The 23,232-nt window shown below is 36.8% G+C and overlaps 1 protein-coding gene across 1 annotated transcript in view; it reads left to right on the top strand.

Moving 5' to 3' along the window:
• LOC123547013 (uncharacterized) overlaps positions 1–23,232 on the top strand; it is a 59,174-nt gene that overhangs the window by 21,430 nt on the left and 14,512 nt on the right. The window contains exons 4-7 of the mRNA XM_045333748.2: positions 6,925–7,084; positions 9,431–9,543; positions 11,542–11,642; positions 12,712–12,772. Coding sequence (XP_045189683.2) covers positions 6,925–7,084; positions 9,431–9,543; positions 11,542–11,642; positions 12,712–12,772 — 435 coding nt within the window. The remainder of the gene's footprint in view (positions 1–6,924; positions 7,085–9,430; positions 9,544–11,541; positions 11,643–12,711; positions 12,773–23,232) is intronic.

The following is a 23,232-nucleotide window of genomic DNA, read 5'->3' as shown; positions in this document are numbered from 1 at the left end:
AAAAGTATTTGATATAGATTCATGAAACCTTGCATGAGTCTTAATCATGATATGAACTTGTGCACCTCCTATTTTTCATTTGGGTCCGCCCCCTATTTTTAGAGTTATGGCCCCTGAAATAGTCAAAAATGTACATTTTCACCTTGTGACACACCTAGCTCAAAAAGTATTTAATATAAATGGTTGAAAACTCGCATAAGTCTTTATCATGATATAAACTTGCACACCTTTAATTTTTTGTCTGGCTTCACCCCTTATTATTAAAGTTATGGCCCCTGAAATAGTAAAAAAATGCACTTTTTCACCTAATTATATATCTAGCTCAAAAAGTATTTGATGTAAATTCAGGAAACCTTGCTGGAGTCTTTATCGTGATGTGACCTTGCACACTTGGCATTCTTCTTGAGAACCTTAGCTCTTATTACTGAGTTATGGCCCTTGAAATAGCCAAAATAGTGGATTTTTTGTTTGTGATGCTCACAGCTCAAAAAGTATAGCGCCTAGAATAATGAATCCTTTTCATAAAATGTTTGTTGAGGCTATACCCCATTAAGACTGCAAACATTTGTATTATTGCCACTTATTTGTGACAAATGTACCAGTGGGGGGCACACCCTGTGTCCTACAGACACATTCTAGTTTTTTTTTTTTTTCCAAAAATTGAAAATCCACGAATTTACGTCCCCACGAAACAGCCGTTTTGGTCAAAACCACGAAATTTCGTGCCGACGAAATTAAATGATTTCACAGTATTTGAAATTTCATTATTGTCATTAGTTGGACTGAGACAATCAGGGTAGATAACTATGGACTGATTTTATGTCAAATTACCTCCCTTTATTTCAAATTAAAATGGGTATATCTCCGTAACTAATGAAGATACTGATCTGAAATTTCATTTATGTCAACAGAATGAACTTGGACAATCATTGAAGATACATATTGACTGAATTTATGACAAATTACCTCCATTTATTTTTTATCTAAATGAATACACCTTAGCAGCTTCTAATGAGATTGGTTTGAAATGTTATTTATGTCTTCCATGATAAGAAATAGTCATATTAGATAACTCTTAATTGAACATTTATCGATATGAATACTTTACTAATATATTGTTGTATAGGCTTGTACTCTGTATCTTCTACATGCATATACCAATGCATGATTACCTCCCCTGATTTTAATAAAAATGGATTTATCTCAGTAAATATTTATAGAACTCATTTGAAATTTCATTATTGTCTTTAGTTGGAATGAGGCAATCAGGGTAGATAGCTATGGAATGATTTTATGTCAGATTACCTCCCTTTGTTTCAAATTAAAATGGGTGTGTCTCAGTAACCAATGAAGATACTGATTTGAAATGTCATTTGTGCCATCAGATGGACTCGGACAATCAGGGTAGATAACTTTTGACTGAATTAATGACAAATTACCTCCCTATATTTTATGTAAACGAATATATCTCGGCAGCAATTAATGAGATTGGTTTTAAATGTTATTTAAGTCTTCCAGGGTAAGGAATAGTCATGTTAGTACAAAAATGCAGCATTTTAACCTAGGACAAGAAAATGTTTATCCTGTTGATATTTAATGTGTATGCATATGTGCTCTATGTCAAAACTTGATCATATCATTTTGAGCAATGGTACTCAGGTGAGTGATACAGGGCCATCATGGCCCTCTTGTTAAGATAAGTTTCCACACAGAAACTTTAGTTAATATTGAGATAACATAATTAATGTGCTTACTTTGAAAATTTCACCATAGCACAGTGGTTTGTTGTAACCTTTTGAAATGGAGATATTTTGGAGTGCAGCAGATATGTGGTTCAAATTCCAGTCTGTGCTTTAACATTTTTGTAAATGGTGGGGGCATATAGATTTGGTCTTGTCCATGCGTCCATCCGTCCGAAGTTCATGACACGCCTAGCTCAAAAAGTGTTTGATATAGATTGATGAAACCTTGCATGAGTCTTTATCATGATATGAACTTGCACACCTATTTATGTCTCCCCCACAGACATATCGTTTTTGCCCTGTCCGTCCGTCCTTCTATACGTCACACTTCATTTCCGATCAATAACTGCAAAACCATTTGACTAGAATCTTCAAACTTCATAGGATGGCAGGGCTTATGGAGTAGATGACCCCTATCGCTTTTGGGGTCACTCCATCAAAGGTCAAGGTCACAGGGGCCTGAACATGGAAAACCATTTCCGATCAATAACTTGAGAACCACTTGACCCAGAATGTTGAAACTTCATAGGATGATTGTTCATGCAGAATAGATGACCCATATTGATTTTGGGGTCACTGCGTTAAAGGTCAAGGTCACAGGGGCATGAACATGGAAAACCTTTTCCAGTCAGTAACTTGAGAAGCACTTGACCCAGAATGTTGAAACTTCATAGGGTGATTGGATATGCAGAGGAGATGACCCCTATCAATTTTGGGGTCACTATTAAAGGTCAATGTCACAGGGGCCTGAACATGGAAAACCGTTTCCAGTCAGTAACTTAAGAACCACTTGACCCAGAATGTTGAAACTTCATAGGATGATTGGACATGCAGGGTAGATGACACCTATTGATTTTGGGGTCACTAGTAAAGGTCAAGGTCACAGGGGCCTGAACAAGGAAAACCGTTTCCGGTCAGTAACTTGAGAACCACTTGACCCAGAATGTTGAAACTTCATAGGATGATTGTACATGCAGAGGAGATGACCCCTATCAATTTTGGGGTCACTATTAAAGGTCAAGGTCACAGGGGCCTGAACATGGAAAACCATTTCCAGTCAGTAACATGAGAACCACTTGACCCAGAATGTTGAAATTAAAGGTCAAGGTCACAGGGGCCTGAACATGGAAAACCTTTTCCGGTCAGTAACTTGAGAACCACTTGACCCAGAATGTTGAAACTTCATAGGGTGATTGGTCATGCAGAGGAGATGACCCCTATCGATTTTAGGGTCACTTTGTTAAAGGTCAAGGTCACAGGGGCCTGAACATGGAAAACCATTTCCAGTCAGTAACTTGAGAACTATTTGACCCAGAATGTTGAAACTTCATAGGATGATTGGTCATGCAGAGGAGATGACACCTATTGTTTTTTGGGTCACTCTTTTAAAGCTCAAGGTCACAGGGACCTGAACATGGAAAACCATTTCCGGTCAGTAACTTGAGAACCACTTGACCCAGAATGTTGAAGCTTCATAGGATGATTGGACATGCAGAATATATGACCCCTGATGATTTTGGGGTCACTCTGTTAAAGGTCAAGGTCGCAGTGGATAGAAAATGGAAATCCATTTCCGGTTTATAACTTGACAACCATTTGACCTAGAACCTTTAAACTTCATAGGGAGATAGGAATTATAGAGTAGGTGACCCCTATTGTTTTTGGGGGTCACTCCATCAAAGGTCAAGGTTACAGGGGGCTGAATATAGAAAACTTTTTCCAATCAATAACTTGAGAACCACTGGACCCAGAATGTTGAAACTTGATAGGATAATTGGACATGCAGAGTAGATGACTCATATTGATTTTGGGGTCACTTGATCAAAGGTCAAGGTCACAGGAGCCCAAACATGGAAAACCATATCCAATTCATAACTTGCTTGATTCTTTATCATGATATAAACTTGTGCACCTCCTATTTTTTGGCTGGCTCCACCCCCTATTTTTAAAGTTATGGCCCCGAAATTGTCAATTTCACCTTGTGCACATTTTCACCTCATAGCTCAAAAAGTATATGGCCTAGAAAAATGAATCCTTTATATAAAATGTTTGTTGATGCTATAACCACCTTAAGGCTGAAAACATTTGAATTATTGCCCCCTATTTCTGACCAATGTACCATTTTGGGCACACCCTGTGTCCTACAGACACATTCTAGTTTCTCTTGGTTCGACAAAATTGAGATATCGAGATTTGACTGTAGTTATATCACTTTCATTCTTTATGAATTGAATACATGGATTTAAATGATTTCTTTCACTGAAAAATTCCATGGTGTTGATTCTTTTGTAAGCATTAGATGACAGTCACTCAATAATCTTATCCAGTTCAGTATGTGAATTTGTTTGCAAATTCACAACCATGTGTAGATGTTATTAGTTCAACTTGTTTATTTGAAGAAAAGGTAGAGCTGCTGGACTCAACCGTGCATCAGTGTCAGTGTCTTTGTCCGCATCAGTGTCTGCGTCCGTGTCCGGATTTGGTTAAGTTTTCGTGTGTAAGCTTGTATCTCATAAACCACTTGTGGGAATGGGTTGAAACTTCACACACTTATTCACTGTGATAAACTGACTTACTCTGCACAGGTACCATAACTCTGTTTTGCTTTTTAGCTCACCTGAGCAATGCTCAGGTGAGTTATTGTGATCGCTCAATGTCCGGCGTCTGTCTGTCGTCTGTCGTCCTTCTACATTTGGCTTGTGTATGCGATAGAGGCTGTATTTTTCAACTGATCTTCATGAAATTTTGTCAGAATGATTAACTCGATGAAATCTAGGCTAAGTTCGGAAATGGGTCATCTGGGGTCAAAAACTAGGTCACTAGGTCAAATCAAAGAAAAACCTTGTGTATGCGATAGAGGCTGTATTTTTCAATTGATCTTCATGAATTTTGGTCAGAATGATAACCTTGATGAAATCTAGGCCAGGTTTTAAAATGGTTTATCTGGGGTCAAAAACTAGGTCACTAGGTCAAATCAAAGAAAAACCTTGTGTATGCGATAGAGGCTGTATTTTTAGCTCGACTATTCGAAGAATAAGTAGAGCTATCCTACTCACCACGGCGTCGGTGTCGGCATCGGCGTCGGTGTCGGCGTCACACCTTGGTTAAGTTTTTGGTACCAGTCCACATTTTGACAAAGGCTTTTGAGATAAAGCTTTGAAACTTTCAACTCTTGTTTACCATCATCATGGCCAGTTATAGGCAAGAGCACATAACTCCATCAAGGATTTTGGCTGAATTATGGCCCCTTTTGACTTAGAAATCATGGTTAAGTTTTTCGTACCAGTTCATATTTTGACAAAGTCTTTTAAGATACAGCTTTGAAACTTTCAACACTTGTTTACCATCACCATGGCCAGTTATAGGCAAGAGTATATAACTCCATCAGGGATTTTGGCTGAATTATGGCCCCTTTCGACTTAGAAATCTTGGTTAATATTTCGTACCAGTTCATATTTTGACAAAGTCTTTTGAGATAAAGCTTTGAAACTTTCAACATCTGTTTACCATCACCATGTCCAGTTATAGGCAAGAGTACATAACTCCATCAAGGATTTTGGCTGAATTATGGCCCCTTTTGACTTAGAAATTTTGGTTAAGTTTTTCGTACCAGTTCATATTTTTTGTAAAGTGTTTGACATATAGCTTTGAAACTTTTATCACTTGTTTAGTATAATAGTCTCTATCTGTAGGAAAGAGAGAATAACTCTGTCATCTATTTTGGCTGAATTATGGCCCTTTTTGGACTTTGAAATTGGTTCTGTTTTCATACAAGTCCATGTTTTGTCAAAACTAATTGACATATGGCTTTTAAACTTTGAAAACTTGTTTATCATTATGATTTCCATCTGTAAGCAAGAGTATATAACTATTTTGACTGAATTATGGCCCTTTTTGGACTTTGAAATTGCCTCATATATTGCCATTTAGTGCAAGACTTATCGAAATCAAAGTAATACAGGAACATTGTTTGTCTAATTTATTTATTTCTTTTGTCTGAATATCCGTGGAAATATTTTGACCCCATTCTTCAATCAATTCTTCGAATAGTCGAGCGCGCTGTCATCAGACAGCTCTTGTTCAACTCGTCTTCATGAAATTTTGTCAGAATGATTAGCTTGATGAAAGCTAGGCCAAGTTCGAAAATGGGTCATCTGGGATCAAAAACTAGGTCACTAGCTCAAATCAAAGAAAAACCTTGTGTATGCGATAGAGGCTGTATTTTTCAATTGATCTTCATGAATTTTGGTCAAAATGATTGCCTTGATGAAATCTTGGTCAGGTTCAGATATGGGTCATCTGGGGTCAAAAACAAGGTCACTAGGTCAAATCAAAGAAAAACCTTGTGTATGCAATAGGGGCTGCATTTTACACCGGTTTTCATGAATTTTGATCAGAATGTTTATCTAGGAGGAGTTTGAATATGGGTCATCTTGGGTCAAAAACTAGGTCACCAGGTCAAATTAAAGAAAACCTTGTGTACGCAATAGGGGCAGCATTTTACATTTGAATATGGGTCATCTGGGGTCAAAAACTAGGTTGCTAGGACAAATCAAAGAAAAACGTTTTGTATGCGGTAGAGGCTGAATTTTTTAATTGAGGTTGATGAAATTTGGTCAGAATGATTGCTTTGATCAAATCTAGGTCAAGTTTGAATGTAGGTCATCTTGGCTCAAAAACTAGGTCACTAGGTCAGATTGAAGAAAATACTTGTTTACACATAAGAGACCACATTTTTGGTCCAATCTTATTGAAAATTGGTCAGAATATTTGTTTCCATTAAATCACTAGGTCAAACATGTTTACACTGTTATGGTGTGTTTCTCAGGTGAGCGACCTAGGGCCATATTGGCCCTCTTGTTTACAAAACTGAACCCCTTTTTTGGCTTTTTGAATTTTTAGTTAAATAGTTGCCTCTAATCCCAGATAATGATTGCCTCTAATTCCAGATCATAATTGCCTCTAATTCCATAGATAATAACTGCCTCTAATCTGAGATCATGATTGCCTCTAATCTGAGATCATGATTGCCTCTAATCTGAGATCATTATTGCCTCTCATCTTAGATCATAATTGTGTCTTATCTGCAATTATGGGGGATGTAGCTTTTGCCTTTGATAATAAAACTTCATAGCATGATGATTGTCTATGGTCAGTTTACAGATATATTTTTAATTTACAGATTTTTTCTCTGAAAAATTCCTCCTTAAACTTGGTGAGAAGTTTCCGAGTGACTGGAAGATATTAGCCATAAATCTAGGTTTAAAAGATCATACAGTGACAGAGGTAGAGAGAAATAGCACTGGGAACGTACGTCTACAGGCATATAATGCCTTACTGAGGTATGTTAAAATTAAAGTCATTAGGTTCCCTCGGCTGAAGTCCTGTAATCACCACCATTTTGTGTATTTCAGGTTTTAGTTAATTTCTTCAGATCATTCTGTTTCATAAAGAACACGGCCACCAGTTTTTTCCAGTATAACTTTTTTGAAAACTAGAAATCTTCTTCTGTGAAACTGCTGGCTCGATTTCAAAATAATTTCGCTGCATGACCATCTTCCAAATTCCTTTAAATAATTCTTTTTCATTAAAAAAAGCAAAACATTGCTGCCAGGGGGCAGGGCTAATTTTCTTACGTGGCAGTATAAAAAAGCGTAAAACTTCTCCTTTAAAACTGCTGTGTCCATTTCAAAATAGTTTCACATTAGTGTTTCCAAATTATTTCAAATAATTCTTTTTCTTTAAAGAAACATAGCCACTAGTTTTCTCTCTATAACTACATGGAAACTATCAAAATCTTCTCAGAAACTGCTGCCAGGATTTGAAAATAATTTCATAGATAGGTTCCTTGGGTGACCTGCTTTTGAAATTTCTTCAAATCATTCTGTTTCATTAAAAATGATGTCTGCCAGGGGGGAGCTACCTCTGTCAAATGTTTATTCATACTTCATGAAGTACTCATGAAGCATTCATGATCGACTTCTTCATGAGGAGACTTCATGAAGTTTTCATTGAAACAAATGCATCAGCAGCTCATGAAAACAGAAGTGGTAAATGCATTAAAAATGCATGAAATTAAGCATAGCCTGTGTTTATGAAGAATTCATGAAGTTTGTATTTATTAATCTTCATGAAGAATTCATGAAAATATTCCTGAAAAAAATACTTCATGAAGAATTCATGCATTATTTTGTTCTTTGTTTCAATGTCTCAATTGCACTTCATGTTTTTTCCATGAACACTTCAAGAATAAACATTCTTATAACTTTATGAAGACATTTGTGCTTTTCTTGAATATTTCATGAACAATACAAAACATTATAAAAGGACTTCTTTGCCTTAAATGATACAGTAATCCATCATATTTTCAGTTACTGAATAATACCTGTACCAATTAAGTAGTAATTCCATGCACTTGTTATTATGAGCTGAGATAATGTATTGAAATTCATGTTTTCATGAATTTTTTTTCATGAACTATTTTGGTTTAAAAAAAACAAGTAAAATCACCTAGTGTCATGAAATCATGTTGGAATATTATACTTCATGTGAATATGTGCACCTGAGTTTTCGTTGTTTTTTTATGTGTTTTTTTTTTCACTTTGCAAGACCAGAGTTATGGCCCTTGAGTTAGTCAAAAAATAAAATTTTGTGCTGCAATGTATGTCAAAATGTACTTGACTTAGAGTCATAAAACATTAGAGGATTGTTTTATAGCCTATGAAATTTTGCAGTGGGTGTTCTTATTGGGATTTTACTCAGCTAGGCCAGAGTTATGGTCCTTTACTAAGTGAAAAATACACATAAAGTTCTTAAACGTTTGTGTTGCAAACATCTTAAAAAATGTTTGACCTTGAGTCATAAAACCATGTACAGTAACAGGAGTGGGGGCACCTGTGTCCTAGGGACATGCATCAATTTTAATGAACTGTTCACCAAACTTGGTCAGAAGCAAGGCCATATGATGTAATTTCAGAAAAAAAATTGGCAGAGTAACGGGACTTTCATTTTTGTTACTATACTATATACATAGAGTCTGCATATGCAGTCTTGTGCGCACGTAATCTCCTGAACCCATTCACACAATTTAATGAAACTTAACACAAGTGATCAGTAGTAACCCTAGTTGTGCATGGTGCATGTTAGGTTCTTTTATAAAAAAAATCTGCACAGTTATGGGACTTTGGTTTTTGTTAATATACTATAGACATACAGTTTGCATATGCAATCTTGTGCGCGCCTAATCTGAACCCTTGCACACAATTTAATGAAACTTCACACAAGTGATTAGTACCAACCCTACTTGTGCATGATGTATGTTACGTTCTTTTAGATGTTCTGCAGAGTTATGGGGCTTTGTTTTTTGTTACTATACTATATGCATAGAGTCTTTATACGTACAGTCCACATAATTATGCAATCTTGTGTGCGTCAGATTGCAGTGTACTGTGTCAGTGCGTGCGGGGGTGGGGTGGGGGTTTTGTACATGCATCACCTACAGTGATAGCTCTAGTTTAGCTTACTTGAGTAGAATAATTGTGATCCTGCTGTGTCTTGTGTCTGTTGTTAACCTTTAGATTCAAACTGCAAAACCTATTTTCAGCATGCATCCATAAATGATGCAATCTAAAGGTTATTATAATGAAACTGGCTGAGGGAAGACAATGAAGGTATGACTGATATTTCAGGTGGAAGAACAACTATGGAGGTACACAAGAAAGTAGGATATCACATTTGCTGTCTGTGCTGCAAGAAATGGGTAGAAAAGATTTGGTTGAAGAGATTGAATCCCAGTATAAAGGTATCAAACAAAGTTTAAGAGACTGTTTATTTATTATTTTGTTAGTTGTAGATAATCTATCTCTGCTTAACATTTGGTCTGCTATAAATTCAGAGATTTTTGCATTCTGCAGGTGGTATAATATACATATCTAAACAAAACTGTACGGTATACTCTGATGATAGTTCATTGGATATTTCAGCAACAGATGAAACTACATTACTATACTGATTACTGTTAACTACAGTCAAACTGTAGTCAAAAAGTTAATTTATTCAGATAACATTGAAATTACTCAACAAACGTCATACTTAAACACGTAAAACTTATTACTTATATCCACCGCCAACATTGAAGCTTGTACTATATAACAATCATTCTAAGAGGGATAAAAGTTTGTATATTTTGTTTATCATTGAACATTAATTTAATTCTGTATAGGCTATAAGCATATGACGTGTTATGTTTTATGCTGAATAAACTTTTGTATTGTATTGTACTGTATTGTATATTTTGTAAGACACAGCCTACCTGTATCGACACTAGAACGTCAATAATGTGTTTAGAATTATTTACACCTCTTTAAATCTTGACCTGTCAATTGATTAAATTGTTTTATATTGAAATGATACATAAAGGACCGAGTGTTTGTTTGTGAATAAGTGTGAACTACTCCTTTGTCCAGTTACCACGCGGTACAAGGTTGACGATATTATTATTTTCAACAGATTTTATAACGGCCCCGACTTCTAAAATTAGTTCGTATCAAAAGATTGAAAAGTATAATATTTAAGCTTATTGGGACTCTAAAATGTGTTCGTATCTACCGTTTATTCGTATGAAGCGAGTTTGCTATTACCGAAATAATTTTACAAAGAAAATAGGACTCGGCTGGGGAATTCGGCCTTTGTTTGTTTAATCCGAAAATTCGTATCAAGCGAGTTCGTATTAAGTGGACTCGACTGTATATAGTAAGCAAATATCTGAAGAAGAAAAACAACAGATTTAATGTACATTTGCCTCCTCAGATATTGCAGTATTGTAGAATCTTAAAGCTCTTAAAATGTTTTGATACATTAAAACTGAGAGCTTTAATACATGTGTATGAATATTCTGTGAATCACTGCTTGTTCCAAGCACCAGTACTTATAATTCATGTAGTTTCCTTTTATTTTCCAATGTTGGATCAGTTGAGACCCTGGATAACCGAAGTAGTTTACCTATCCCCATGCAGCTTCAGCCGGTCAGTGTTTTACTGTATTGTGTAATTTGTTTTTTAGCTCGACTATATGAAGTATGGAGAGCTGTCCTACTCGACCCAGCGTCGGTGTCAGCATCCTTCCTCGTCTGCACCTTGGTTAAAGTTTTGATACACTTTCTCTTTATCTCTGCAATTGATGGATTTGTTTCAAAAATAGTTATTCCTCATCATCACTCACATCATATGGCACAAGGGCCATAACTCTCACACCAACATTCCATGAATTATCCCCCCTTTTTACTTAGAATTTCAGGTTAAAGTTTTGATGCACTTTCACTCTAGTTATTCCTGAATGGATTTGATTCAGACTGAAAGTAGTTGTTCCATATCATCTCTTATATTATATGACACAATGCCCATAACTCTGGTACCAGTATTTAACGAATTATCCCCCCTTTCTTTTACTTAGAATTTCAGGTTAAAATTTTGATGCATTTTCACTTTATCAGTTATTACTAAATGGAACCACATTCAATGTAAATATCTAAAATGGTGCTGGGTGTCACTGATGGCGTGATGGTTTTGATGTAGATAAAAAGGCATGTGAAAATCAATTAAAAACCAATTATGACTTCAATTATTGCAAGGGTTGCTATTACCAGTGGGTTGGTATTATCCACAGTTTGTTTAGATAATTTGAATACTTGGTTAATGGGTGGAAAGGGAGAGGGGAAGAACTAGGTCAGGTGAGTAAAATAGGACCTTTGTGGTATTCTTGTTTTACAGTGAAGTCTCATGTTATCGGTGATATTTTTCAGAATTTACTCATCAAGATAGACATAATCAATCAGTGGAAGTGTTTGATGAAGTTGACATGGGAATGTCGAGGAAAAGGGATTATTTACTAGATCTTGACCAGGTAGGGTATAGATCTTGACCTTGAAAAGGGGTTATGTGTAAGATGTTGGCCAGGTATGATATAGAATTCTGGAATAGGACTTATTTGTTGAATCATAACCTGGAATGTTGTGGAATAAGACTTATTTGTTGGATCTTGACCTGGAATAAGGATTATTTGGAAGATGTTGACCAGGTATGATGAAGAATCTTGTAGAATATAGGACTTATTTGTTGAATCATAACCTGGAATGTTGTGGAATAGGACTTATTTGTTGGATCTTGACCTGGAATAGGTGTTATTTGGTAGATCTTGACCAGGTATGATGGTGAATGTTTAGAAATAGGGGTTACATGTTAAGTCTTGAATGCTGAGAAGGTCAGTCATCTGTAGACAGTTTGGTTTACCTACAGTAGTAGTTGAACTTATAGAATGGTTGTCTATTGTTAGTTGATAACTCTATCATTAGTTGGTCAGATGTCAAGGCCAGTGACCTCCATACTAAAGTCTTTTTAATCAATAACTGTTTGAATGCTTTGGCTTAAGACTGAGCCACTGACTTATATTTTTGGGGGTACAACAAAGGTCAAAGACTGACCTTGAGACTTAAAACAGTCCCTGACCACTACTGTAGAAGTGGATATTGGCCCGGGTAGCAAATTTTGAATTCCAGACATTAAGCATGCGGAAATATTAGCAAATTCCCAACTTCCAAGTCACGTTAAAAATAGCACATCGTAAGAAACACCAATTTGTCGGACGTAAACTAAAAATGAATATTAAAAATGCAAATTATTTTCAAGGTATTGTAGTACTTTAATTGTCCAAATTATACATTGACCTGGTCTTTTTAACATTTTAACAGTTGCGGGATGCTGGTGGTATTGTAGATACTTCCATAGCTTTAATTGTGAATATGACAGGTGTTGCAAACTAAAGCAAGGCCGCTTCCTTAAAGGGATTTGTTGAGCCTATTTCTTACCAATTCATAAACAAATGCTCAACATTGGTGCTGGTTTTGTTGTACTGTACCAGTCCTGTTCAATATTAATAAATATTAAATGGTAAAACTTAGTATTGCTTATTGCAGACGCCAGTTAAACAACCAGTAGTGAGTCATCAGTTGTCTAATCAGAGCAGAAATAAAACAGGTAGGTGCAAGGTTCATTAATTATTTTCAGGCTCCAGCTGTTTGCTTTTTTAGCTCACCTGAATGTTGTTAAGGATGAGTTATAAGTATAGATGGATGGTCCGGCATCCGTTGTAAGTAGTCCTGTGTCAACTTTTTTGCTTAACATTTTCTCCTCTGAAACTACTAGTCATAATAACAACTAACTTGGTCAGTAGTATCCTGGCATGGGACTATCTCAGATTTGTTCAAATGGTTCAGCTTGGCCCTTGTTAGGGACCCCCAGATCAAGGATCTTTACCAAACTTAGTCTGTACCATTCTTGTACAGTCTTCTCACTTAGTACTCCCTCAGCTGTGTCTTGCGCAAATCTCAGGTCCCTATCTCAAAGGTCAAGGTCACAGATGGAGGTCAAAGGTCATGTCAGATCTTGTCCGGCCCATAACTTTGACATGCATTGAGGAATCTTGTTTATATTTTGCATGAGTGTTAACTTAAGTGAGACGGAGTGTCATGCACAAACCTCAGCTTTCTATCTCAAAGGTCAAGGTCACAGTTGGAGGTCAAAGGTCATGTCAGATCTTGTCTGGCCCATAACTTTAACATGCATTGAGGAATCTTGTTTATATTTGGCATGAATATTAACCATAGTCAGACGGAGTGTCATGCCCAAACCCAAGGTTCTTATCTCAAAGGTCAAGGTCACAGTTGGAGGTCAAAGGTCATGTCAGATCTTATCCGGCCCATAACTTTGACATGCATTAAGGAATCTTGTTTATATTTTGCATGAATGTTTAACTCAGTGAGACTGACTCCCTCAAAGGTGAAGGTCACAGTTACGGTTCAAAGGGTGGGCACGACATGTTGCCCGTAGGCATCTAGTTTCAAATGGTTTTGCTTGATATCTTCTAGAGGCAGCCAGGAATAGAAATAGAAAAAAAACTTTAAACAACCTCAAGAACCAGATGATATATCTTCACCAAGCTTGGTCTGTAGCATTCTTGTATTGTCCTGTCTCAGTTGTTTTAGCTCGACTATTCAAAGAATAGGTAGAGCTATTGGACTCACCCATGCGTTGGCATCCGCATTGGTGTTTCGATTTGGTTAAGTTTTTAGCTCCACTGTTCGGAGAATAGGGGGGCAATTCTACCCACCCTGGGAGCTCACATTTGCATACTTAGGTGGCTATAGGAACAATAGGTAACTGTACTTTTTATGCCCCCAAAGGGAGGCATATAGTTTTTGAACCGTCTATCGGTCTGTCCGCAATTTTCGTGTCCGGTCCATATCTTTGTCATCGATGGATGGATTTTCAATTAACTTGGCATGAATGTGTACCACAGTAAGACGACGTGTCACGCGCAAGACCCAGGTACGTAGCTCAAAGGTCAAGGTCACACTTAGACATTAAAGGATAGTGCATTGATGGGCGTGTCCGGTCCATATCTTTGTCATCGATGGATGGATTTTCAAATAACTTGGCTTGAATGTGTACCACAGTAAGACGACGTGTCGCGCGCAAGACCCAGGTCCGTAGCTCAAAGGTCAAGGTCACACTTAGACGTTAAAGGATAGTGCATTGATGGGCGTGTCCGGACCATATCTTTGTCATCGATGGATGGATTTTCAAATAACTTGGCATGAATGTGTACCACAGTAAGACGACGTGTCGCGCGCAAGACCCAGGTCCGTAGCTCAAAGATCAAGGTCACACTTAGACGTTAAAGGATAGTGCATTGATGGGCGTGTCCGGTCCATATCTTTGTCATCGATGGATGGATTTTCAAATAACTTGGCATGAATGTGTACCACAGTAAGACGACGTGTCGCATGCAAGACCCAGGTCCGTAGCTCAAAGGTCAAGGTCACACTTAGACATTAAAGGTCATTTTTCATGATAGTGCATTGATGGGCGTGTCCGGTCCATATCATTGTCATTCATGCATGGATTTTAAAATAACTACGCATGAATGTGTGACACAGTAAGACGACGTGTCGTGCGCAAGACCAAGCTCCGTAGGTCAAAGGTCCTAAACTCTAACGTCGGCCATAACTATTCATTCAAAGTGCCATAGGGGGCATGTGTCATCCTATGGAGACAGCTCTTGTTATTTGATGTCATTCATTCCGTAAGGCTTTTATGTGGCTATTTTTCTCTTACATGGCTAAAAGAACAATAGAGAGAAAACAAAAGAGTAGCCACATAAGTATCCATATGTAGGAACGTCCGTCTTTCCATCCATCCTTCCGTCCATCCATCCGAGCTCACATTTGCATACTTAGGTGGCTATAGGAACAATAGGTAACTGTACTTTTTAGCTCGACTTTTCGAAGAAAATGTAGAGTTATTGCACTTGCGTCGGCGTCGCCGTTGGTTAAAGAGAGAATTTTTGGTTAAAGTTTTTGATAAAGTCAAATATCTCTGTTACTGTCAAAGCTATTGACTTGAAACTTAAAATACTTATTTACCATCAAAATCTACACCAGGGGAAACAATCCCCATAACTCTGGTTTGAATTTTGACAGAATTATGCCCCTTTTTAACTTAGACTTTTTGGTTAAAGTTTTTGATAAAGTCAAATATCTTTGTTACTGTCAAAGCTATTGACTTGAAACTTGAAATACTTATTTACCATCAAAATCTACACCAGAAGAAACAATCCCCACAACTCTGATTGAATTTTGACAGAATTATGCCCCTTTTTAACTTAGAATTTTTAAAAAAAAATTTGATAAAGTCAAATATCTCTGTTACTATTAAAGCTTTTGACTTGAAACTTAAAAGACTTATTTACCATCAAAGTCTACACCAGGAGAAACAATCCCCATAACTCTGGTTTGAATTTTGACAGAACTATGCCCCTTTTTAACTTAGAATTTAAAAAAAAAAAATGATAAAGTCAAATATCTCTGTTACTATTAAAGCTTTTGATTGAAACTTAAAATACTTATTTACCATCAAAATCTACACCAGGAGAAACAATCCCCATAACTCTGGTTTGAATTTTGACAGAATTATGCCCCTTTTTATACGCCCGTTTGAAAAACGGGACGTATTATGGGAATGCCCCTGGCGGGCGGATGGGTGGGCGGGTGGGCGGTGTCCACAGACCGTGTCCGGAGCATATCTTCTACATGCATAGAGGGATTTTGATGAAACTTGGCATAGTTGTTCACCATCATGAGACGGAGTGTCATGCGCAAGTACCAGGTCCCTAGGTCTAAGGTCAAGGTCACACTTAGAGGTCAAAGGTCAAATTCAAGAATGACTTTGTCTGGAGCATATCTTCTTCATGCATGGAGGGATTTTGATGAAAGTTGGCACAATTGTTCATCATCATAAGACGGAGTGTCATGCGCAAAAACCAGGTCCCTAGGTCTAAGGTCAAGGTCACACTTAGAGGCCAAAGGATACAAGAATGAAAAATTCAAGAATGACTTTGTCCGGAGCATATCTTCTTCATGCATGGAAGGATTTTGATGTAGCTTGGCACAGTTGTTCACCATAATGAGAGGGAGTGTCATGCGCAAGAACCAGGTCCCCAGGTCTAAGGTCAAGGTCACACTTAGAGGTCAAAGGATACAAGAATGAAAACTTTGTCCGGAGCATATCTTCTTCATGCATGAAAGGACTTTGATGTAGCTTGGCACAATTGTTCACCATCATGAGACGGAGTGTCTTGCGCAAGAACCAGGTCCCTAGGGGTAAGGTCAGGGTCACACTTAGAGGTCAAGGATACAAGAATGAAAACTTTGTCCGGAGCATTTCTTCTTCATGCATTGAGGGATTTTGATACAACTTGGCACAAATGTTCACAAGCATGAGACGGAGTGTCATGCGCAAGAACCAGGTCCCTAGGTCTAAGGTCAAGGTCACACTTAGAGGCCAAAGGTCAGATACAAGAATGACTTTGTCCGGAGCATTTCTACTTCATGCATGGAGGGATTTTGATGTAACTTGGCACAATTGTACACCATCATGAGACGGAGTGTCATGCACTGGTCCCTTCTTTTGAATTACTTCCCTTTGCTGTTACTATAAATAGCTTATATTGTAACTTTTTCATTACAAGTCGTAGGGAAAAATCGAGACCACTTTTCTGTAGTACAACATGCATGTTACATCCAGTTCTGAGGTGTATTTTGAGCTATCTCTACCTGGTAAGGATTTTTTTGTGGACTTGTAATTTTTTTATTTTTTTTCTCTTTAAAGATTAACTTCCCTTAGTTGTTACTATAAATAACTTACATTGTAACTTTTTTATAATTGACCGTAGGGAAAAACCAAGACCACTTTTCTGTGGTACAACATTGTTGTTACTTTCAAATTTTGGGTGTATTTTAAGGTATCTCTACCTGGTAAGGATTTTTTTTGTGGACTTAGAAAAATAAAAGAATTACAATAATTTCTAAAAAACAAAACATTGTAAACAACTAGAAAATTAAAATTCCATTTGCAAATACAGGTGCTAGTGTAAAGAAATTTGCTATGACGGGCGTATATTGTGACATTCTGGCACTCTTGTTAACTTAGAATTTTTTGTTTAAATTTTTGATAAAGTCAAATATCTCTGTTACTATTAAAGCTTTTGACTTGAAACTCAAAATAGTTATTTACTATCAAAGTCTACACCAGGAGACACAATTCCCATAACTCTGGTTTGAATTTTGACAGAATTATGCCCCTTTTTAACTTAGATTTTTTTTTAAAAATTTTGATAAAGTCAAATATCTCTGTTACTATTTAAGCTTTTGACTTGAAACTCAAAATAGTTATTTACTATCAAAGTCTTCACCAGGAGACACAATTCCCATAACTCTGATTTGAATTTGGACAGAATTTTACCACTTTTTATCTTAGAATTTTTTTTAAAAAAAATTGATAAAATCAGAGATCTCTGTTACTATTAAAGCTTTTGACTTGAAATCAAAATAGTTTTCTATCAAAGTCTACATCAGGAGACACAATTCCCATAACTCTGATTTGAATTTTGACAGAATTATGTCCCTTTTTAACTTGGATTTTTTTTTACTGGCAAAGCTCTAATTCAGAGTCAAGCACTGAGAAAAGTCGAGCGCGCTGTCTTAAGGACAGCTCTTGTTCTTTGAAGTCATTCATTCCGTAAGGCTTTTATGTGGCTATTTTTCTCGTATGTGGCTAAAAGAACAATAGAGAGAACAAAAGAGTAGCCACGTAGGAACATCCGTCTGTCCTTCCGAGAATGTTGTGTCGCGCCTAGCTCCAAAAGTATTTGACGTAAGGTCTCAAAACTTTACAGGAATGTTGGTCAGCATGTGTAGTTGTGCACCTGGGGTTTCGCGTCTGGATTCATTCAGTTGTGTAGGAGTTGTGGCCCCTGACTTTGTAAAAATTGGTCATTTTAGTGTTGTGTTGCACCTAGCTCCAAAAGTATTTGACGTAGAGTCACTAAAGTTTTCAGGAATGTTGGTCAGCATCTGCAGTTGTGCACCTGGGGTTTCACGCCAGGATTCATTCAGTCATATAGGAGTTATGGCCCCTGACTTAGTTAAAAATTGGTCATTTTAATGTTGTGTCGCGCGTAGCTCCAAAAGTATTTAACCTAGAGTCACCAAAGTTTACAGGAATGTTGGTCAGCATGTGCAGTTGTGCACCTGGGGTTTCGCGTCTGGATTCATTCAGTATTGTAGGAGTTATGGCCCCTGACCTAGGAAAAAATTGTCATTTTAATGTTTTGTCATGCGTAGCTCCAAAAATATTTTACCTACAGTCATTATTTCACTACACAAGACCAGACTTCTTGTCCAGACTTACTAAAAAAAAAAGTTTGTGAAACATGTATGTTAAAATATACTTGACCTAGAATCATAAAACATTAGAGGATTGTTTTATAGCCTATGAAGTGTTCTCTTTAGGATTTTACTCAGATAGGCCAGAGTTATGGCCAACTAAGTGAAAAATACACATAAGGTTCTTAAAAGTTTGTGTTGCAAACATCTTAAAAATTGTTTAACTTGAGTCATTAAACCATGTTACAGTGGCAGGAATGGGGGGCACCTGTGTCCTATGGACACACATCTAGTTTTTAAGGTTAAAGTTTTTCAGCAACCTTTGTTTTTCTGTCATATCTTTGTTACTATTGCTTATATCTAACTGTAAGTTCACATAAGCATTGTCCAGTATACAAACAAAGTATGTGCAGGGGCTGGGCCCATTATACCCAATGTTAAGGTCACCAAGTTGTTATACTTGGAATTATTTTCATGTTAAATTTTTTCGAAAGCTTTGTTTATAGACATATCTTTGGTACTTTAAAAGACAGAATTATGCCCCTTTTATACTTAAAGTTTTTTATGCCCCCACTTTGGGGGGTGGGGGCATATAGATTCACCCTTGTCCGTCCGTCCTTCCGAGAATGTTGTGTCGTGCCTAGCTCCAAAAGTATTTGACGTAGAATCACAAAACTTTACATGAATGTTGGTCAGCATGTGTAGTTGTGCACCTGGGGTATTGCATCCGGATTCATTCAATCATGTAGGAGTTATGGCCCCTGACTTTGTAAAAATTGATCATTTTAGTGTTGTGTCACGCCTAGCTCCAAAAGTATTTGATGTAGAGTCACAAAACTTTACAGGAATGCTGGTCAGCATGTGTAGTTGTGCACCTGGGGTTTCATGTCCGGATTCATTTAGTCGTTGTAGGAGTTATGGCCCTTGACTTAGTAAAAAATTGGTCATTTTCATGTTGTTTCGCGCATAGCTCCAAAAGTATTTGACCTAGAGTCACCAAAGTTTACAGGAATGTTGGTCAGCATATGCAGTTATGCACCTGGGGTTTCGCGTCTGGATTCATTCAGTCATGTAGGAGTTATGGTCCCTGACTTAGTTAAAAATTGGTCATTTTAATGTTGTGTCGCACGTAGCTCCAAAAGCATTTGACCTAGAGTCAAATTTACAGGAATGTTGGTCAGCATGTGCAGTTGTGCACCTGGGGTTTCGCATCCAGATTCATTCAGTATTGTAGAAGTTATGGTCCCTGACCTAGGAAAAAATTTTCATTATATATGGTTATTTTTTGCATTTTTTTCAAATAGCAACATTTTGTTTTCCCAAAGTTGATCTGTGTCCTTTGTCATGTTGTGGGGGCATCTGTATCCCATGGGCACATTTCTAGCTTTTGCAATCTTCGCTTTCTGGATACAACTTTAGTACAATATAAGATAAAGACTTGAAACTTAAAATGTATCTTGACCATCATCATCTGCATGTGTGGTAACAATCCCCATAACTCTGATTTGTATTTTTGACCAAATTATGCCCCTTTCATACTTAAATTTTTTAACAAACTTCATTTTCTGGACATAACTTTGGTACTATATAAGATAATGACTTGAAACTCAAAATATATCTTTACCATCATCATCTTCATGTGTGGTAACAATCCCAGTAACTCTAATTTGTGTTCTTGACAGAATTATGCCCCTTGGTGGATCTTCCTTTTGAAGTAGAGATCTCTTATTGAGACATATATTCATTTTACTGTCAGATCCCCGAATAGTGGAGCGCGCTGTCTTAACGGACAGCTCTTTTTGTAAAAAGCTTGTCCGGAGCCAGAGTCCAAAACTATAAAAGGGATTGACTTGATACATCACATATTGATAGAGGTCAGTGAGAGGAAGTGCAGTGTCAAAGAGCCATAACTCTAGTTTTTTTAATTATCTCCCCTTATGTGAAAAAAGTTTGTTCAGAGCATAATTTGAAAACTATAAGAAGGAATGAGTTGATACCTCACACAAATATAGAGATCATTGAAAGGAAGTGTAATAACAGGACCTATAACTCTAGCTGACCCCATTTTTGAGCCTAAGTCCAAAACTATAGAAGGGATTGACTTGATACTGTAAATATAGATAGCGGACAGTTAGAGGATGTGCATTGTCAAAGAACCATAACTCAAGCTGACCCCATTTTTGAATTATCTCCCCTTATGTGAAAAAAAGCTTGTCCAGAGCATAACTTGAAAACTGTATGAGGGATTAACTTAATACTTTACATTTTGATAGAAATCAGTGAGAGGGAGTGCATTTTTAAAAAACAATAACTCTAGCTTACCCTGTTTTTGAATTACCTCCCTTTATGTATGAAAATTTTTCTGGTGTATTACTTGAAAAGTATATACATGATTGATTCAATACTTAACACATTTATAGAGGTCAGTGGGAGGAAGTGCAGTAACTAAGAACCATAACTCTAGCTGGCCTAATTTTTAATTACCTCCTTTTGTGTTAAAACTGTCCAGAGCATCTCTCCTTAACTATAGTATAGGAGATGCCTTCTTCAAATTTTAAATTTTTATAGAACACATTGTGGGGGAGTGCAGTAACTAAGAACCATAACTCTATTTGACCCTGTTTTTCAATTGCCCCCTTTTTGGATATTTGCTTCAGGGAGCATCCATCGGTGTTACCGATTGCCTTGTGGTCTTGGTCATTTCTTTGTACATTTCAACATTTTTGTTATCCCCTGACGAAAGTCGGAGGGATATAGTTTTGGCGTTGTCCGTCCGTCTCTGTCCGTCCGTCCGGAGCCATATCTAGGAAATGGTTGGGAATATTTATTTAAAACTTCATATACATGTTCACCACTATGAGTTCTTGTGGCCCGTCAAGTTTCAGTCAGATTGTCCAAGTAACACCAGAGTTATGGCCCTTAGAAGTTTCTAGTGTTAACTATATAGGGTACTATAAATATGGCAATTTCTGCATCATAACTTTTGATATATTTGACCTAGAACTATGAAACTTAAACAGAATTTAGATCACCATAATATGGTTGTGTACACACAATTTCATTCAGATTTATTTGTAAATTAAGAGTTATTGCCCTTTAATTGTATAAAAATCCACATATTTGTACGTAACAAACTTACCATTTGGTAGAATTTCTTTGAATTTCTTTCATTCTTTTCCATCAACATTTATTGTAAACATGTGAAGTTGTGTACCCACACCTGGTCACCCCCTTACCTTGATCACACACCTCCCCCCTATCCCCCGACCCCCACTCCACCAAAAAAAAAAAAAAATCTTTCCTTATTTTAGATTTTTTTTCAAACAAACTTCATATACATGTTCACCACTATGAGGTTATGGGGCCCATCAAATTTCAGACAGATTGCCCAAGTAACACCAGAGTTATGGCCCTTGGAAGTTTCTAGTGTTAACTATATAGGGTACTATAGATATGGCAATTTCTGCATCATAACTTTTGATATATATGACCTAGAACTATGAAACTTTAACAGAACTTAGAGCACTATAATGTGGTTGTGAACAGACAATTTTGTATGGATTTCTTTTGTAACTTCAGAGTTATTGCCCTTTAATTGTCTAAAAATCCACATATTTGTACATAACAAACTTACTATTTGGCAGAATTTCATTAAATTTCTTTCATTCTTTTCTGTGAACATTTATTATAAACATGTGAAGTTGCGCACCCACATCTGGTCACCCACTTGCCTTGGTACACCCCCCCCCCCCCCAAAAAAAAAAAAAAATATTTTTCATTTCTTATTTTAGATTTTGTTCAAACCTTCCAAGTTGTACCATTCCCCCACTTCTCCACCCAGTCATGCCCACCACTGATCATGCATCCTCTGCCTCCCCCCCCCCCCCCCCCCCCCAACTTCACCCTTTTACCCCTTTTTTTTTTTCATTTTTAATTTTCAATCAATATTTATAATCAGCATGTGAAATTTTGTTTCCTCTCCCGTTCCCCTGCACCCACACCCGCTAAAAAAATAAATATATACATATATCTATATAAATACATATATATATTTCCATTCCTTTTTTTTTTTTTTAAATGTTCAAACCTTCAACATGTTAAGTTGTGACTGCACAAACCTTACCCTCAGCCATGTTCAAGATATCTTACCTATGTTCTCTTAAGGACATCTGTTCTTTTAAGTTCAAATGTTAAACAGCAACAATATTTCGTTCCAGTTAAACTTCAAGCTCACATTTCAATTAACTGCATTTAATTTTAAAAGCTAAGCTTATTGCAGTAAGCATATCCCATTCAAAATAAATTCTTTAGTCAGGATCAAAGTATCATACATTTATTATGTACTCTTTAATTAAACATTTGTTTTCTGTTAAGTTGATTTTGACTAATGAAATTATTTGCTTCTTATTAACATCCTTAACTTTTTGCCGGATATATCTTTTTGCCATTCCTCACCACAAACCCTTTCGGCGGGGGATACCAATTCATCGAATTTGCTTGTTTTTCATACTATACACAATGACTACCACTCATGATAGTGTGTCATATATATATTCAAGGTCAAGCAGTCAAGGTCAGGTGAGCAACTAAAGGTCATTATGTCCCTTTTGTTGACATTATATTTTATTCTCTCAAGCATTTTTCAGGGTGCATGTGTCATTCAATTTTGATGTAATTCTTTTTTTTTTTTTTTTTCATAAGTTCTTAAATATT

This window comes from Mercenaria mercenaria, chromosome 9 (genome assembly GCF_021730395.1).
Source record: "Mercenaria mercenaria strain notata chromosome 9, MADL_Memer_1, whole genome shotgun sequence".
NCBI classification, from domain to species: Eukaryota; Metazoa; Mollusca; class Bivalvia; order Venerida; family Veneridae; genus Mercenaria; species Mercenaria mercenaria.
Note: the sequence above shows the minus strand (reverse complement) of the source record. Positions and strands in the feature narration are given on the sequence as shown.